The sequence below is a fragment of the Neovison vison genome, chromosome 2 (genome assembly GCF_020171115.1).
Source record: "Neovison vison isolate M4711 chromosome 2, ASM_NN_V1, whole genome shotgun sequence".
Classification (NCBI taxonomy): domain Eukaryota; kingdom Metazoa; phylum Chordata; class Mammalia; order Carnivora; family Mustelidae; genus Neogale; species Neogale vison.
Window position 1 is genome coordinate 226,701,776 of NC_058092.1, and position 18,878 is coordinate 226,720,653.

Consider the following 18,878-nt stretch of genomic DNA (forward strand, 5'->3'; position numbering starts at 1 on the left):
TAAACTAAGTTAATAACAAAATTAAATTAACCCAAGAGGTCATTTATTACCTCGACCAGGTCAGGACTTTTCATTTCAATGCAGGGCACAGCCCGTCCACCTCTTCCTCACTCAAGGACTAGGGTCACCAATGGAGAGGGAACATTCTAATCTCTCAAAGTGAGAAACACAATTTCTACTTATATCTCTCTCCATACATATATGGTAATATGTCATCAGTATAAAACATGGACTATACACTTATGGAAATTATCTACAAAAAAAAGTAAAAGAGACTAGGCAAACCCCATATAAATCAGTGACGATGGGACTGGGGAATGTTAGTTCCAGGAAGAAACTTCCAAACCGAGCCAATCTGTTACATTAAGGCTACTTGATGATCCTTCTGAGGTAAGTGATGATGATGGACAGCTGTCCTCTCTTCACAACGTCCTGCCCCATAAGCTGACGTCGTTCCACGATGAAAGCCCTTCAACACACACAGAGAAATCATCCCGGATTCTGTAATATGGACCAGCATTTACCTAACCTACAACCTCAAGATGCTCTGGAAGGATGACAATCATCTGTCCCTGTAGGATTCCTTTTCTAACATGCTGTTAACAAAGAAGGTGAGGAAAGAAGAGTTGCCGGTGAACGGCCGGAGCCATGACACCCATCTGTTTCACTCATTTGTAATGTTTTTGAGGAAATAGCTAAGAACTTCCCCTGAAGACCCGTGCGCTGGTCTTCCTGGGTTTTCCTGTCTTGGGCTGTTTGCTGACAATGGGACCCCAGCGGGCCAAACCCCAACACTGATGTGAAAAGGAACACTGCGGGCAGAACAAGGGGAGGAAAATCCTACATCATATACCTTTCCACCAAGCTCATTTTCAGTGCTTTGTGACCACCGCAAAGTAAGAGGGCAACTTGGAAAAGACAAGAAGACTTTCAAAGACCAGGTACTGATTGGTGCCGGGCCCCACAACACGTCTCACCAAGCGGTTACCGTCTTACCCTGGAATGGACAGTGTCTTCCTAAGGGTATCATCCTGCTGATGAGTGTGATGAAATACGGAATGATGGGTGTGTGTGTCCCTCTATTCCTAGGTGTATGTAAACCCCGTTGCCAGCAGACTCCTGTCAGACCCAGGAAGGAGAGCATGAAGAAAACACGGGGTAAAAGTCCTCAGAATAAACCACAGTGCCGATTACAAACAATGACTAAAGTCATGGACTCTTGGGCAATTTTCTTACTGAAAAGTGACCGGTTTGGGGAACTCAACCCAAACTGTCAATAACCACAGTTGACCTTGAGTGGGAAACTGTCAGTGCTTTTTAATAAGTGTGGCGAGGAGAGTTCCAATCACAGCATAACAGAAGTTGTCTCAGAGCTAATGCAGTCTGTAGTCAGTATATCCTAGAGCACTATTATTCCATTAGGAAAATTACAGTTGGAAAACATTACATTTTAATTCCCCGTGAGTAAACCGATAAGTAACTGTAAAATCATCACTGGAAGAACATGGAAACAGGCAAGCATAACAAAGCTACAGAAGGGTAATTATCTCCAAATTTAGGAAGTACATTGATTTCCCTGCCTACCCGCGTCTTCGAGCCTACGCTTAGCACACGTGCAAAAACGAAACACAACCACTAACATTATTACTATCATTTTCTTTTGCCCTTAGGTGAGAAACACCTGACAGCTACATGCTGAGCCACGCTAACAAAACTAAACCTTCCACTTTCTTTAATAGTAAAATTACCATTACTGAATCATTGTCATAAAAAATGCATTCAAGTACATTACCACTTATTTTAAATAAACACCAATTTGGAAACAATCAACGTGGAAAAAGCTATATAAGTTTTTTTTTCTTTTTTAAAAATCCCTGATTACATTTCTATTTATTCACTGTGGTAGACTGAAACGTATTTTTAGAGACTAACTACCACTTAATTTCTTTAAGAAAACACACATACGCACACAACCAACCTGTGTAATGTAGAACAGCAGTGAAGCAAGAAAACTGTGTGCTTATCACCTCTCGTCACTGTGCAGAAGAAATCGCGACAAATCGCGATAAACCTCAGTATGCGAGAAAACACGAGGAGCTCCGAGCACAGGGCACACGGTTTACGGAAATAGCACTTGATGAAATCCAAGGCTGGGACTTTCCCCTCCATTCTACATTTGGGCCACCAGCGCATTCCCACCGGGATCCTGGGAAGACTTTGGACACAGTCACTGGTGCACATGCCCTGTCCCAGAGCTGACAATGCATGCAATTAGCCTGGTCTCTGGGAGGGCTGGTTTGATGTCTGTAGCTCCTGAATTTGAAGCTTATCTCGGTATATCCTAGAGAGTGATCTGTACACCACGGTGCCTCACAATTTTCACGCTGCTCCAGTTTCTCTCTCCAAAGATCAGACCGAAAACAGAAGCTGCTTTGGGGAGAGGGGGTTTTAAATCTCCTTAAAGTTGGTCAGTTCTACTCATCCACTCATCCACAGTGCTGCAGACTTTCAGCAGTACATCTGATGAGTAGTATGCACATTACCTAAAATGACAGACACCCGAATTTTCTGTGACCTTCTAAAAGAAGTCACACTTAACACAGTAATTCGAAAAAAATATCTTATCCCTAGGAAGAAAAACAAAACCTACAGAGGATGTGTATTTTGCTGAGCTTACTTATGTTTATAGGTAAATTACTTACAAAAGGGACACCAGAAAAGAGCCCGCATTCTGAGTATAGTGACAAGAACAGAATGTCTACGGCGCTTGCCCACACACCAGAACTGATCGCACACCCCTCCGGGAAGGGTCTGTGCACCCATCCGCCCTCTGGGGTACGGATCAGCAGTGGGAGCTGTCCGCGTCTCTCGTTTTCTCAATGCCGTCTTCTTTGTGTTCCGGTTTTATTTCCTCTTCGCCATCCTTGCGTGCAGTGGAATCTTTTTCAGTGACCTGGTCTTTGGTTTGGGGTTCGTGTGTGGAAACAGGATCTAAAACTACAACGGGTCCCGCTCGCTGCTCATGGCCAAAACTCTCGCTCTTGGGTCCGGTGTTACTGAGAGGCCTGGAGGAAGAACAGTTACACAAAACAATAAAAAACAGAGAAAATATTTGGCTTTCATATTCCTGGACTCAGACCAAAAAAAAAAAAAACCCAAATGCTCTAAGTCTAATTAACATGCACAAAGTGGTCTTTGAGGTGCCAGCCATTAAAAGAAAAAAGGAGCTATTAGATGACATTAGGAGCGCGAGGCCAGAAGAAAGAAGGCGGAAAAAGTCAGAGCAATTAACTATGGAAGTGTTAAAAAGCCAAACGCACCTACCTGTTAATTACACTCTTCTCAAGAAGTGCAAAGCTCCTGGGTGCCGCGCGGGCCTCCCCGCTGCCACCCAGACTCCTGTCCCACCTTCACTTACCCAGGAGCCCCTCAGTCCCACGCCCACCCCCTGCACGTCCCTGGCGACACCTGGTGGCAGACTAGCTCCGAGCGAAGGGAGCCACCCCCGCCGCGGAGGCCGAGCTGAGAGATGCTCCTGCCAGGACGGACAAGAAGAAAACTGGTCAGGCCAGGAGAGGCTCAGGGAGGAGTGAGGCCGATGGCAGAATCCAGGCAATAAGCTCAAATGCTCAGTGACCATCAACTCTTTCTAAAAAGGAGAATCGTGCTCCTTGAGAAATGTCTTAAGGAATTTCAGAAGCTGTTTCTTTCTCCACAGAGGCTCCCCCTCTTCCCTTCTATTCTGATGCAAGAAGCTTCCTCTTCTCAAGCTACGTGGGTGACAGTCTCTGCGACAGAGCAGTCCGTGTGTTCTCTTGCCACGGGTCAGGAAACCCAGCCCCTGGCACCTACTCCTCTCAGGAGTCCTAGTCAGAGGCCACCCTTGGAAGGTACTGGGGTACCTGACTTGGTCCTGAAGCTTGATGGGTGTGCAGTAGGCAGGGCAGGGGCTCTTCCGATCTATCTGGTCTTCTTGGCAAATGCTAGGACGTTAAGCACGAACCAGCACACCCCTGTCCCACCTCTGGCGCCAAGACTTGTACTGGGGAGCCCACTGCTCGCCCTGCCCCTTGCCAAGAGTTGATGCTACTGTTCCCCGACCCCGGGAGCAGGCCGGAACCGCTGGCCACTCCTTTATCTCCTGCTTCTTCCCCCTTGCCGGTCTCCCCACAGTCATTACAACACCGGGTAATTAGCTGTCTAACATCTGTCTCTTCAAATAAAGTGGAAGCGTCCACGAAACAGTGACTGTTAGCCTTGTTCACACTTCTACCCGGGACCTAGCACGGATCCACTTGCGGCGTAAATGGGCGGATACTAATGAAGCATGAGAGGCTTGGAAACCCAGGCTTTGGTGTGAATAGGTCTGGAGGTCTCTCTTTTATGACAAAAACAGCAGAACAGATGCACAACTGAGAAAAAGCAGCCCCCAGGGTCCGGCCCCAGGTACTACAAACTTAAACCCCACAACCAGGGTCTTCCCTCTTTCTGACCAGCATTGCGGAACCTGTCCAAAAGCTTGGAAGCCACGCCCCCTGGCTGCCCGGTAATATTGTCATTTGTTGATGACGACCAGGTCACAAACGCACAGGGTCTCCTGTGGCAGTGGTGAAAGCACTGGGATGGCCAGGAGCGTGAGAGGGAGGCCAGATTCGGCAACACCCTTGTCACTAGAAAACACCAAGACACTACCGGTCAACCTTGGCCAAAGATCCACTTCTCAGGTCATCTGTTGCCATGCTTTGGGAATTTTCCCCACAGTTTCCCCAGTGGTACCTGGTTTGACCTTCTTGGACTCAGGTGACACCTGGAAGACAGTGTCCACTAGGGTACAGGCAGAGGAGCAGAACCACTATGAGAGAGACACGGGCTCTACAATCCGAATTAGTCGTCAGGCAAGGGAAAGAGCCAGTCCGTCTAGGGAAGTCTGTGGCCTCTGTGTTGGAGGCTGGGCCTGAAGTCCACAGTTCCAGCGAGGAACTGGAAGGTGGGCGAAAAGTGGCAAGAGATGGAAGACAAACCAGAGGTGCATCCGTCCTGCCCAGTCTCTAACCGCGCGATGCAGACCACCTGCAGGACACCCTGGAGCCTGACACAGGGAACCGCACATACTCGTAGTCTAAACTTTGGAAACGCTGGAGGAGGAGGTGGGGGAGCTGGGAAAACTGTGGGCCAACTAGGTGATACCTCACATGAACCACAGTAGCACCTGCCCTACATGGACTTTCCGAGCCATCAGAACAAAACAGCTGACTACTAAGCCACTGCTGCCTTCTCAATCTCACGCAGAGTTCTCCTGTGGTCAACCCTAACCTGGAGACAAAGGGGCAAGAAAATTTAAAGAAATGAAGCACAGCCTAGGCAGGTTGTTCCAGGCAAAGACACAACCGTCCGTAGGTTGGCCACCAGTCTGACTCCGCCATCTTGTCGCGGAGCCCGCCGCTAACTAAGCCAGCCAGTCCGCTCTGAGCATGGCAAGGAAGCTTCACCTCATTCCAGGTGAGCAACTTCCATTGGCCCACACTGACCTTCTTCCTTCTGCAGAACCACCGTGAATGTTTTCGAGCCCGTGTGTGTCTGCAAGTGAAGGGGGGACGAACACATCTGAAAAAAGTTTTCTGCCTCGGCTAGAAGTGAAAACTTCCAGGAGATGCTCTCAGGGCACAGATAAAAAAAGATAGCTAGATGTCAACTGAACTGAAAACTCAGACACCCTGTGTGGTCAGGATGAAACTGGCCCAAATTATCTCCGTCTAGAGAATTGTTCTTCTTTCCTGAAGTAAGTTTCTCAACTGCAGATTAATCTATTATTAAGTCACCCACAGCCTACAATTTGAGAACTCTTTTCCTTTGTTGATTATTGCTGAACTTGGCGCTGTGGGCAATTTCTCTGAATCTCTGCACTGAGAGTCAGAGTAACTGATTTCTCCAGGATAACGACCATGGACTTGGAATCCCAATGGGTTAAGGCTAAAAGGCACTGCAGCAATCATCGAGTCCAAGTGGTCCTTTAACCGAGGAGCAAAACGAGGCTGGGAGGGGAGAACCCGTGGCAGAGTCAGGTCAAGAGTTAGGAGCCATCTCTGTTTTCCTGCATTTTCCATGAGGCTTACCCCAGATGGCTTCTTCCAGAAACAGGGTAACGATGTCACAGGTTAATTTTGGCGTGCTTACTGGTTTATGTCTTTCTGAATCTGTTTTCGGATGTATCTTTCAGAGTCTGACCCTTTCAGCTATGCCTTGCTGTTTTCCCCTCTGTTATCTTGTAACTCCTCTGGATTTGAGACATTAGGCCTGGTCCTGGTCCCCACAGGGAGCTGCCCGGGGCCCTTCTGGAAAGAGAGACCTTCCTCTGTAGCCCCCATCTCTCTCCATCCCCATCTCACAGGAAGAGCCAGAGAGAACCATCAGTGACAGTGCCAAGAACCCAGGCTCTTGCTCTGGGCAGTCACGGTGGCAGATTCTAGCAGGTTAAAGCTTCTCCTCTAACATAAACTCCCAGGGGCTCAAATGCCACAATCCAACAGGAATTATAGTAGACTATCATTCAGTTCCATTTTTCTGCTTTAATTCTTCACCTAAGCGCAGTGACCACAAATGAGGAATTAATAATATTTAGCAACCATGAAAAGTATGGCAGATCTTCTCCTGTACGCTACAAAATCTCCAAGTAAAACTTAAATTTTATGGGTGTTCGTTCCATAAAGTAAGACTAAACTCACAAGCCATTCGGGTTGAAAGGCCTGACGGACAGGAACTAGTCTAACCTTTCCATTTGTCAGATGAAGACACCAAAGAAGAGTGAGTTAATCGATCTGCTCAAGGGCACACACCTTGTTAAGAGCAGACCCAGGGCTAAAATCCTGGAATCTGGATTTCCTGGGGTTTCTTTCTTACCACAACATACTGGTAGTCATTTAGGATCCATTCAAAATATTTTCACGGATCATTTTAGGTTTGCTCAAGAGCTGTTTCAAGACAAAAAGAAAAACCAAAAAAAGCGAATTAAGAGCTAAGAGGCAACGCAGCGATCTGTGCCGGTCCAGGAAGCCGGATGGGTGCCCTCTTAGAAAGCAGCTGCAAGGGAGCCAGAGCGCGGGGCTGGGCACGTGGGGCGACTTGCTGTTTGAAGAAGGACCCGACTCCAGAGCAGAGGGGTACCAGGAGCACCCGAACTACAGTAGACAGCACTGCCAAAGCTGAGCTTCCAGAAAGGGACTCCGTGATTTCTCAGACTGTATTACAAGAGACGAAAGAGCAGCATTCTAATTTTTTTTTTTTTTAAAAAGCACATCATTGTTTGCATTCAATGAAACTCCTTTCAAAATCAACTTTCCACATTCCAATTATATTCAACAACATTCTAGCTAACATTTCGGCTGCAATTCAAATTAACTAATGCCCAAAAGAGCCCTAATAGACGTGGTTCTGAGCTCAATTGAATACAATCAAAGCTCATGAAATGAAGGGGGAAATGCTTATTTCATGCAAATCTGCATATCACTCAAGCTTAATTTTACTGATAATATAAAGGTGGGACATTTTGAACATTACAGTGAATGAAACTTTTAAGCGGCGAGAGTTATTTTATAAAATGCTACCTCTGAAAAGCTGATTGCCAAACAGTATAAAAATGGTTTGAGGCATAAATGCCAAGTTCATTTCTACTTCACTTCTGAGGTAACTATCTTTCAAATCGCAACAGCTGGACTATTTAACACAATCTGGTGAATCAAAGTATAGTTCTTCTCTGGTTTCCCAGTGGGACGTCTGCATTAGTCGGTGGCAGCCATCCAGCAAATGACGCACAGCCGGACGGTCTGAACTCTGTTTCATTTACAATAAAAATGAATAAAGCCGCAATCATATTTACCACCTCCAAGGACAGAAAACGGAAAGATTTAAATTCGTCTTTATAAAGTAGTTTCCTGGGAAAACTCCAAAGAGGAAGTCAGTTTTTATATTTTCCCTGGTGTAAAAATACGAAGTCTTACTTTGTTTTCGAAGCCCTTTATACAGTCTGTAGGGCAGGGCACGGGGCGGCTCTGTAGCAGACGTAATGTTTATTGTTTCCCTTAGGCACCCTCTTTTCCAGGAGATTTTAATACACTTGTCCAAAATCTCCCAGAAGAGTTTCAAATAGAAGGTGCGACTGTCTGTATGATTCCCAATTTTAATACTTTCGAATATAATGAAGGTAGAACAAAGCTGAACTCTTTTGGCTTTGTGTGCTTTTCAAAACTCCATTTTAGGTCAAAGAATAGTTTTTCAATTCGGGTCAGCTTCTCTATCTGATGAAAAAAATAGATATAATTTTAAAGTATGAAAAAAAAAAACCCCAACCATTGTTTAACAACAGAATAGCACTGTGGTTTGAAAACCTGACATTAGCTATCAGATGCTGCTCTGCCCTAAAGACTAACAAGAATTCCTTCTTAAAAGAAGTAACAATGGCTGAGCAAAGACATGTGTGTCCACACGGAGCCGTATTTTCTTTATTGGAGTTACTAGAGCACAGGGATCTCGGTGCGTGGGTTCTGGCGAAGACGCGGTATGCACCCCAAAGACTCGTCCCAATTCCCTTGATCCTAACATGAGCAAGATGTGGACATTCACAGATCCCGAAATACTCCGGCCCCAGGGAGGCTCAGGAACCCAGGGCCATTCTCACCAACAAAACCAACACTGATAAAGCAGTAACTAAGATTGATTTCAGCTCAGACAAAGATTTTGAAACATGTGTGATACTTTTTGGGGCTACTTTTTAAGCTTTCTGTAATTTTCCCCCACTTTAAGTCACCATGAAAAACCCATCCAGATCCCAACTACTAAAAAGTGAACGTTATTTCAAAGTATTTTAAGAGACGTAGTCTTCTACAAAATTTACCATATATACCAGTGGCTCCTCCAAAGGGCTATGCATACAGTGTTGCATAGAGTGCATACAGTGCATAACATGCATACAGTGTTGCATTTTTATTTTAGGCTTTCAGAACAATATTTTAAAATTTTCAAACACTTCACCTTATATTTACTTTGTTATGTATTTTAAGATGGGAGGTCACTGAGAATTCAGTGTACCATTTTTCATGCACAGGACAAAGTATATTTCAAATGAGATGTGTTTATCAGGTTCCAGAAGTGAAGTCAATTTATTCTGAGATCTGAAATTGCATTTAAGTTTTAATTTGCAACTTCTGTTTGAACAGATTAAAAAAATCTCCCCTCAGCATCACCATATACAACAAAAAGGAAACACAAACACTGAAAGATGCTTAAAAGAAAAAAAAACTACAAAGTACGAAAGGCAATTTGGTTCTCTCTGCAGAAATGATACATTTTATGCTAAGTCTCTTAAAATCATAGGTGTTTACAACCCGAGGCAAATGTTAGGAGGCAATTAATTCTTTGAGAGAGTCGACCATGACTGGTAGCATTTTTCACAGTCATTCTGTGATTTACTCAACAGAATGTTCACACTATATGTCAGACAGCCTCAACAATTAACCTGGAAGAAGGTGTTCGCACAGCGACTCAGAACACTTGTTAGACAATACGGACGGGCGGACCTCTCCGCCAGTCCACAGGAGAACTCCCGGGGCGAGGTGGGGGGGGCGGGGAGAAAAAAAAAAAAAAGACGAAGTGAGGGATCTCAACTTCCAGAACATCCAGTTGTTCTGCTAATTTTGTTGTTAAGACTTAATTATCCATGTACAGGCACACAAGGAGAACCTTTGTAGCGGGGCTTTGCTGAGCAGAGCTGTTTCCTGCGGTGTGAGTACACAATTCGACAGCACTAAGATTACAGTGGAGGGCACAGCAAATCCTTTAATTGTATAAGAGCATCAGATTAAGCAGTAACTTCCATGCGGTTCATTCTGCCGGCTAGAAGTCTCTTCTCAGAAGCAAATGTTTACTAAGGACAGGGAAGGGGCCCTCCATTCTCCCCTCCATGCCATGCACACACACACAGATGCACGCACGCGCGCGCGTACACACACACACACACACACACACACACACACACACACAGGAAGAGATAGGCAATGGTGTCGGATGAAAGAACAGGAAGAAAACCCGCCCCTTCCACCATGGGGACTAAAAGAACTCCATTTTCCATGTGAACAAAATGTTGACCCCGACCTCTCTCAAGGAGTAGGTATACGACCAGCCACATTCATTTCCGGCTCAGGTCAATGTTTGAGAGAAGCATTTTATGCCAAGCTTCCCTAAAAGTAAGTTAAGAATTTTGAGTTCTATTTGGTAACCTATTGCAAAAGCACAGCTTCCCCAGCTCCAACCCAAAAAAGCAGCACTTTCGATTTCATTTTTCTACATCAGGTTTACACTAGAAATAATGACCTAAAACTAAAGAGACCAGTTAGAGGTCAAATGATGATAAAATCAATCTTACTTTTAATTCAAAACCTGAAAGGCAATTAGGTATTTTTCTTTCATAGAAATGTTTGATTGATCACAGTAACCTAGAGACTTCGAACGTTAGTCTTTCATCATATATACCAGTGGCAACTACCCTTTGCCATTCAGTTAATGGCTCAAACAAGATGAACTCCTACAAAAATAAATCTGTGTGGGGACAAAAGACGCATGTATTTAGAGATACCACAGATCTAGAAATTAAATGCAAATTACAATAAAAATGGTTTCATTGGAAATGGACATTTTTCTACTGAAATTGAATTCCGGTCATTGATACCTGGGCTTTGGTTTTTTAAATTCTTGTAGGGCATGGTGTGGCTTGTTTTGACCTCCTGAACAAAAAAAGGCAAGCTAGCTGCCTGTCTCGTGGCTAAAAAAGTACAAGAGTTTAAAAAAGCTTAGTGTTTTAAGGGGAGATCTGGGGTTGAAAAGAAGCATGATGAGTGAGAGAAGTGTTCTCTGGGTGGGTCTCTGGCAAATGCGGCTTTACCAGTATCTCTGCGAATGCGGGCCAAGAGATGAAGACCCAGCTATGGAATCACTGAGAAGCAGCACACCAGTAATGATGGAACCTGAGTCCACTTTCACATGGGTTCTCCCCGTGGAAGCTAGGTGTTGTAGGAGTGACTAGATGAAATGAACAATCATCCTGGAGACCGACTGCCTTTAGTGGTGACTGTCAAGACACGGACCCTCCCGGAAGCGTTCACAGGAAAAGTGAGCATGGTTGAATACAGCTCAGTACGGATGGGGAGGACCACTGGTTCATGACATGCTTCAGAGACAGAGAAGCCAGAGGACAAGAGCACACGATGTCACCGTGGGCCCTGCCCAACGGGGAGGCAAGACTCTTTGAAGATCTGCCCAGCTCCTTCTCCATAATGAAGGCCTACCTCATCTGCCTCTCTTTATAATAGAGATGTCCTAAAAACATAAGTGTCAATGGACACTTATGCACAAACTCAAAGGAGCTACCGGGGAACTGACCAAAAACAGAGGTGTCTCAAAAGGGTACAGCACACAGTTGATACAACAAAATTTATTTTGGGCTATAGAATGTATCTTTTTGAAACTGTCACAGCAGTGACTTACCTTTACTTTATATTGCCATGTTATAGTATGATTAAATAAAAAGCACCTTTTGAATGCAATGATGAGTTAGAGATTTCAAGATTTTGATTCCTGGGGGAATAAATTATTCTTAAAAATGTTTGAAAATGTCAAAAAAAATTTTAAAAAATGTATAAATGAAACTTACACCACAGACTCTAAAGTCACTTGGGCTGGTTCTGTGATACGGTACTTTGCAAAATTAGTGAAGCTTGCCTCTTTTACTGGACATTTGACGCAAAAAAACATTAAAATGATTTATTTCACCTACTCTTTAAGTCTTTGTGCTAATTCATATTGGCTCCTCTTTTCAGAACTGTTTTACTGGCTAACACTTTCTTCCCTTGGCAAGAGACTCTGTGACTGGTGAGATCAGCCTCAGGAGTGGGAGGGGCAGAGGGCTGACCTACCCATGAGGGCACAGGGTCAGAGGAGCAGGACGTGAGCATCACTGGGGACGGGGAGGGATTAACTGCAGCATCACTGCTTCTAATAGGAGACAATCATTCAGTCAGTTTCCCCTCCATCCCTCAAGCTCTTAATATGCACAACCCAATACAGTTCAGAAGCATGGGCTCTGGAGGTACAGTCAGATCTGACCTGACTCTCGATGAGGAACAGAATTTTGGGCCAAGTGTTTGCCCAAAGTGTTTGCCTCATCAAGCCTCAGTTTTCACATCTGTAAAATGGAGCTATGTCCAATTCATGTGAATTAAAATAACACATGAATGTATAGGACTTAATGAATGTTAATGAAATAGAGTAACAACAGCAAAACATCGTGGAAGTGAATTCCAAGGTCCAGAACTTCCAAAATGGAAACTGGTGCCATTACTCATTGTCTCATCTATAATCAACATGTATCTCCCGCTGGGAGCAATTAAAGTACTTCTCCCCTTGGATAGATATTGTTATAATATGAATATATACTTATATATATGTTGTAAAGAATAAAAAATATTAACTAAAAAAAAGAGAAAACACATATACAATGGAATGTCATAGGCGTTTCCCCCAAACTGTTTTCCTAGTCCCCTTCGCCTGTAATAGTAGAGGACATCAGGCCCCTGCATCCTATTGATAACAGAGCTAACATGTTTCAGGGACTTCACACAGACTTAGAACAAAGACAGCTTCACCCGTATTTGTGTATACTGTGTCACATTAAAAAGTCTATAGCTGCAATCATGGCAACTGATGGCTATTTCTAAAAACTGAATTCACTTTCCAAAGCCAAAGTGATTTGGAAGCACCGAACATACAGTGGAGATTAAACTAGGCCATATCACTTTTTACCAAAATAAATGCTGACACACAGGGCACCTGGGCAGCTTGTCAGTCAAACGTCTGACTTGAGCTCAGGTCCCAATCTCAGGGTCCTGGCACTGAGAACTGTGTGGGGCCCACAGCTCAGCACAGGGTCTGCTTCTCCTGCTCCCTCCTGTCCTGCCCCTCCCCCTGCTTGTGCATGCTCTCTCTTGCACATAAATAAAACCTAGACAGATAGATAGAGAGACAGACGGATGGATGGATGGATGGATGGAGCTGTAGGACCAGCTGTCCAATTTTCTCCCGTGTGATCAGGTATCTCTAAGCCAGGCAGGTCTGCGAGCATTTGGAACGACAGCAACAGGGCTGGAGGGAGTCTCCTGACACCCAGGAGCACTTTTCTGAACAATGACAATCATTTTGATTTGGATTTGTAAATTCTGGTAATGTAGTTTAAAAATTATTTTATCTTCCTGGGTTTGTGTGTGTTTTACTGTCAGTTTGTACTGAGAGACACAGTGCAGGCAGCAAATACGGGCTTGCCGCTTGTTGCTTAACTGTGAACCTCTTTCCCAAGCAACCACATTTGTGAGAAATGACCGAGGCTGTAGAGCTCTCGGGGGGCTCTGGAGAGTGCCTCATCCACTTGCCCCAATTTTAGATAAGAAAAAAACACAACAAAAAGAAAACAGAATAGTGAGGTTGCACGACCTTCCCAAGGAAACCAGGCCTGGTCAAGGACACAGGTGACCGATGTGGAAACTCTGAACTCAGCTCTGGTCCTGGATAAGGCAGCCATGGCCTTGCATTACGATTTCAATGTAAGACAGAAAAGGAATTTACTGAAATAGTTCTTGTAAGTTCTCCAACTCCCATAACGACTCTACAAGGCAGGTGTTACTGCCCTCATTTTACACACGAGGAAACCCGAATCCTGGGCTCCATAACTTGCCTAAGGTCATAATGGCCACAAATGGCAAACCCAAGATCAGGACACCCATTTATCTGGTGGTGTACGGAGAGCTCCAGTTCTGGCAACGACCGGAAGCCTCTGGGCACCCTGTGCACAGATGGAAAGGCTCAGGCTGTTTCCCTGCTCCCCTACTCCCTGGTCTATAGGCTTTTACAGGGGAAAATACAAATCATCCTCATCTTTCTGACCCTGTGCAACACCCAGCCTGTTTCCAGGTATTACAGCTGTCTGAAAGTAATAAAATAACCCTCTTTTAAACAAGTCTATAATTTGGAATTTTCTCTTATTTTACATTGAACATCCCAAGCATGGATTAACATGAATTAATTAGTCTTACATATTTTAACAAGGCCAGATTTTTACTCTCAATCAATAGGAAAGAGCATGAAAGCAAAAGTCTGGTTTTTTGGTTGTTGGCTATGTACCTATATGTGTATTCTTTCTTTATTTTACTTGGCCAACTCCTCACCCCTCATAGCATGAGGGGAGATTATTATCATCGTTCCTGTCTGAGTTATAACCAATCAGAAATAACAAAATTCAAGTTTGCTATTAGATTTAAGATATTATTACTAGATAACATATACCTATTAGAAATAATTAACAGGACACAAATATTTCTAAAGCTATTATTAAAATGGAAATAATTAGGCTTCTCCAAGTCTTGGATTATCTTTTCCTTTTTCTTAAAAAAAATATAAAACCCTTGTTTTGCTTAAGCTGATGACAAGAATGTTAATTTTAATTAATCCTTACAATTAAGTGTTAAAGATATCTCTTGCCGTGTCATGAGTCCCTAGGAAATAAATCCATATATTTCTGGCTCCACAAGACTGGAGTTAACTCAATTACTTGGAATGAATATATATATATATATATATATATATATATATATATACACACACACACACACATATATATTTTAGGAATTTATTAAAAGGAAAAAACTTTCCAGGAATAGCTTGGTGTTATAATTTTCTGAATAAGCGAAGATCTTAAGCAGAAAACACCTTTGTTTCTGCTCTTTTAAAACCCTTCTTAGTAGGTTTCCAATCTTTCTTGTCTACCTGAGGCCATACAAGCGAGCACAGCTGAATCTTTCTTTTAAAACTTTCATGCTACTGTCTCTGATAACTTTATCTCACGTAGGTACAAAGATGCAGAAGTTATACAAAACTGAACCAGCTGGAAATGCGGCAGAGCATTAAAACAAAACAAAAAAATGTTACAAAACCAAAGAAGCCAACCACAGAACACTCAAAAATCTCCAATATTTAGTCTATGCATATGTGGGACTGTTGAATAACAGAGGAAATGCTGGTTAACTGGGTATTCTAATTCACTGACATTCTGTTGTTTCAGTAATACTAAAAATGTACTCATTGTCCATTTATTCAACAAGTATTTACAGAATTTCCAGGATTTTCCCAGGTGTTCTAGATACTCCAGCAAGCAGACAAAAACCAAACAAAAAACTCTTATCTTCATGGAGCTTACATTCTGGCAGAGGAAGAGTAGAGGAGGGTGAGGGGAATCAGAGCTTAGAGGAAGAGGAATTGCAGTTTTAAATGGCGTGGTCTGGGTAGGCCCAACTGGAGAGGTGACATCTGAACAGAAAAAGGACGGAGATGAGGTAAAGAAGAAGGTCAGTGGGGAAGGACAGAGCGACAGAGGAGTCAGTAGGGACAGCAAAAAGAAAGGATTCGGGTGGAGCAGTACTTGGCTGGAGCCACCAAAGGAGGCAGCGGGAGGGCAGGTCGGGGTGCGAGGGACTGGGGGTGGGGCAGGGTGGGGTGAGACGGGGCGGCCACCAGGCTCCAACACCAGGATGGTGCAGTCACAGATCAACACAAAGATGCGATTATTAGAGTAGGGCGGCTTTTAAAAAGCAAAAGTAACATTCCGGATTTGGATTGCTGATGTGATTTCCAAGTGCTTTGACCATCCAGGTCTCTGAGATAAGACAAGGTAGAGAGATAAGCCTCCACCTTCAGGCTGGCGTTAACCAGGAGGACTTCTTAGAATCTGCCAGAAACAGTCTTCAAGATAACCCTTCTCAGTCCTGGCAGGCTGGTTTTCAAGGAATCCTGATGTACCATGTGAGATTTTGCTTTCAAAGCTTTCATGTAACTACATTAAGTTAAACTTCTTTTACTCATTAAAAAAAAAAAATAGGTTTGATCATAAATGAATGAAGTGTGTGTGCCCGTCTGGGACATGAGTAATTACCAGGTACATACACGAAATACTGGGTTTATTTGGATAGTCTAATTATGCTTAAGAAACAGATTTTTCAGAAAGGCACTCTTCTTTGCTAAATGACTGTCAATATGAAAATACACGGCATTAGTTATTTCAGCTAAAGAATGTCAGGAACCGAATCATCAAGCAATGGGTTACGAAGTTTAAAAGTTAATACAGCAGCCCCGAGTATTTGTATTAGTGCTTTAAGTAGCTAAATTAAATTGAAATGTGCCTCTTAAGCAGTCATTGAACAAGCAAGATGAGAAATAAATTGAGCTTCACTTAGGCCTTTATGGCATCTAACAACTGTGTCTGTCAACACACGGATCCTTTTCACTGTCAATTCAACACACATTTTGCAGACCTTGGGCCTGCAATTATTTCATTTCCTTTCTTGGAAATGTAATTTCCACTTACTTTTGGAGAATAAAAGACAGACAAAAGGAGGAAGGAGTTGCAGTATTTTCTGATTAAGATTATCTGTATAAAATGGTAAAGGAAAAAAAAAATCTATACACACACACTGAAGCAGTTCTCAGCAACTAACCTGTCTCAGCCAAATTGCTTTTGTGTCTGGATATTGGTTCAGATGTAGCCAGGCTGTTGATGTCAAATTAGGTGTTAAACAAATTTAATAGGAAAGATGAAGAATGAATATAGATCATCTTTCTGTTAGAATTGTTCAAATGACTCCAGTCAAAAGAAAGGAAATGCATGACCGCAGGAGAAAGTGTGCTTTTAATTAAACACAAAAAAATTAGATAAAGCTGTGAATCAGCAAAGAAGGCCATTCATTCCAAAAGAGGGGGGAAAAAAAGTTAATAGGGCCAGGGAGAGAAATGTAAGAGCGGAAGAAAATACCAGTTGACAAAAATAGATCTAAATTGAATTGCAACTTCGTTTGTCCAGGCTTTACCTTTTAAACTGAAGACAAGGTAGAGCTACCAAAAAAAAAAAAAGGTTCTTTCTCTCCTGAGAGAACAGGAAGTCAGAGGTTTTAATTAACCATGATTACAATATTCGGCCGATCTGATTTGTCTCACCTCTTTCTTTTCTTCAAGCGGCAAACCGGCTGACATCCTGGCAAGAGAACTTCAGCAAAACTAGACTAATTCAGAGAGAGCTTGCCTCTGTTATAAAACAAATTGACCCTTCACCAGATCGCTCTGAACGCATTCAACAGCAAGATTAACTCTTGGACAAAGTGCCACTTTCCCAGAGCAAGTCTGCGGTGGGAACTCCTTCCGTAGTATCTCTTCAGTCTCTAGAGAGAACAGTATATTAAGGCACATCTTTCACTGAGGGCTAAAAAACAAGGTTCTAAAAATGTCTCTCCTTCAAAGTCTGAAGATCTAGCATCTTCTGGAAGACCTCGTATCTTCCTTGACTGCTCATAAATCATTAAGAGGGATGACCCAAGCATTTAAGCCTGAAAGGACGATTAAGTGTCTTGTGATGCGGAGTAATTGTCATCCAGGTGAATTCTGTGTGTGGAAGAAGAACTGATTACCAAACCAGTTTAGGGGAAGGAATTCTCTTTACCCACGTCGGCTTCGGATCAGAATAAGACCTCTAAGCTAGGAGCCTAGAATCCCAAGTTGGCTCATCAAACAAAGGAGCAAGAGTGGTTATTGGCTAACCCGATTGAAATCTCACTAAAGAGGAACAAAGCAAAGCAACACACAGTTCAGGCATCACAGATTCTGCTACACACTTACTTAGTAAAGAGCATCATTACTTACTGAAACGTAACCTTGGGACTCGTGCATCCTTCCAATTTACACGACCCTTCACCTGGCTCAGGTGTTGGGGGGGACGGGCTGTTGAATTCTGCCTCCAGAGTTTTCTTGTTCAAGGCTGTTTTTGTTACACTGGATACAGAACCCAACACTGGCATGGATTTGGACTCTGAGGTGGCTAATATCCCGGTTGGACCTTAAAACCAAACACATACCTCAAGTTTAATAATTCTGTGCAATGCTTATTAATATGGTACTGAAAAACAGATTAGCTGAAAATCCCTCAGGAAGTGAGAAGGCCAAGTTTTGTTAAAATTTCGAGAGCATGCTGAAAAATGTTCCTGTTAAAATATGCTCTGTTTGGGTGGTACTACTGCTTTTCAGTGCACCAGAACCATGCTGAGAAATTATGTACAGACCTTTAAGAAAGCACAAAACCCCAGGCCATGGTTCCCTCACTGACCGGAGTCCTTATTAATACCAAAATTGTGAAAACTCTTTTTTTCTCAGAGTATGGCTTTCTGACAGCCCTACTTGAACCATTTGGCCTCTCAAGAGTTAATTCTTCCCAAAACTCAGCTCTGCGTTTTAAACAGCAAATGGAACAATGTCAAAAGGTTCTTTTCAAAAAGGCTCATGAAGGCTTCTTAAGCATTAAACAGCTTTTATGAACATTTTCATTTTAATGTGATTGAGAAGTAAGTGGATTTACTTCCTGTTAAAATACAGACACAGGATTCTAAAAATTAAGTGGCAAAGAGTTTGGCTGTTTACCTTTTGGACCTTTCTGCCCTTTGGGGAGACTGAAATGGCTGTAATAGGGCTTGTTACCGAAATTATTGGTGTACCAACCCAAAACTCCCGGGCCCTGAAACAGTTCTCTCGTTACTTGTTTTCTCTCTTTGGTCATAAAGACACTGTCCCAGCCAGCTTTTTTCCAAAGCAAGATTCCAACATGTCTTCCTTGAAACCTCATAAGAAATCTTCACAAAACACAGAGATTTATGTAACAAGTCGTAAATGTACAGACAAAATTAGAATGTCTAAAAATTAAGCTGGAGGACAACCATGAAAGGCACCACTGAAAACAGGACAAAACTTGG

At 43.2% G+C, this 18,878-nt stretch overlaps 1 protein-coding gene across 2 annotated transcripts in view; it reads right to left on the minus strand.

Moving 5' to 3' along the window:
* Positions 1-1,297: 1,297 nt before the first annotated feature.
* Positions 1,298-18,878, minus strand: part of SHTN1 (shootin 1) — a 96,627-nt gene continuing 79,046 nt past the window's right edge. Inside the window, exons 16-17 of one of the 2 annotated variants that reach the window (XM_044240604.1) lie at positions 17,779-17,971; positions 1,298-3,065 (exon numbers count right to left, since the gene is read on the minus strand). In XM_044240604.1, the coding sequence (XP_044096539.1) occupies positions 2,843-3,065; positions 17,779-17,971 (416 nt within the window). In that variant the 3' untranslated portion in view covers positions 1,298-2,842. The remainder of the gene's footprint in view (positions 3,066-17,778; positions 17,972-18,878) is intronic. The other variant, XM_044240605.1, reaches the window with a different exon arrangement.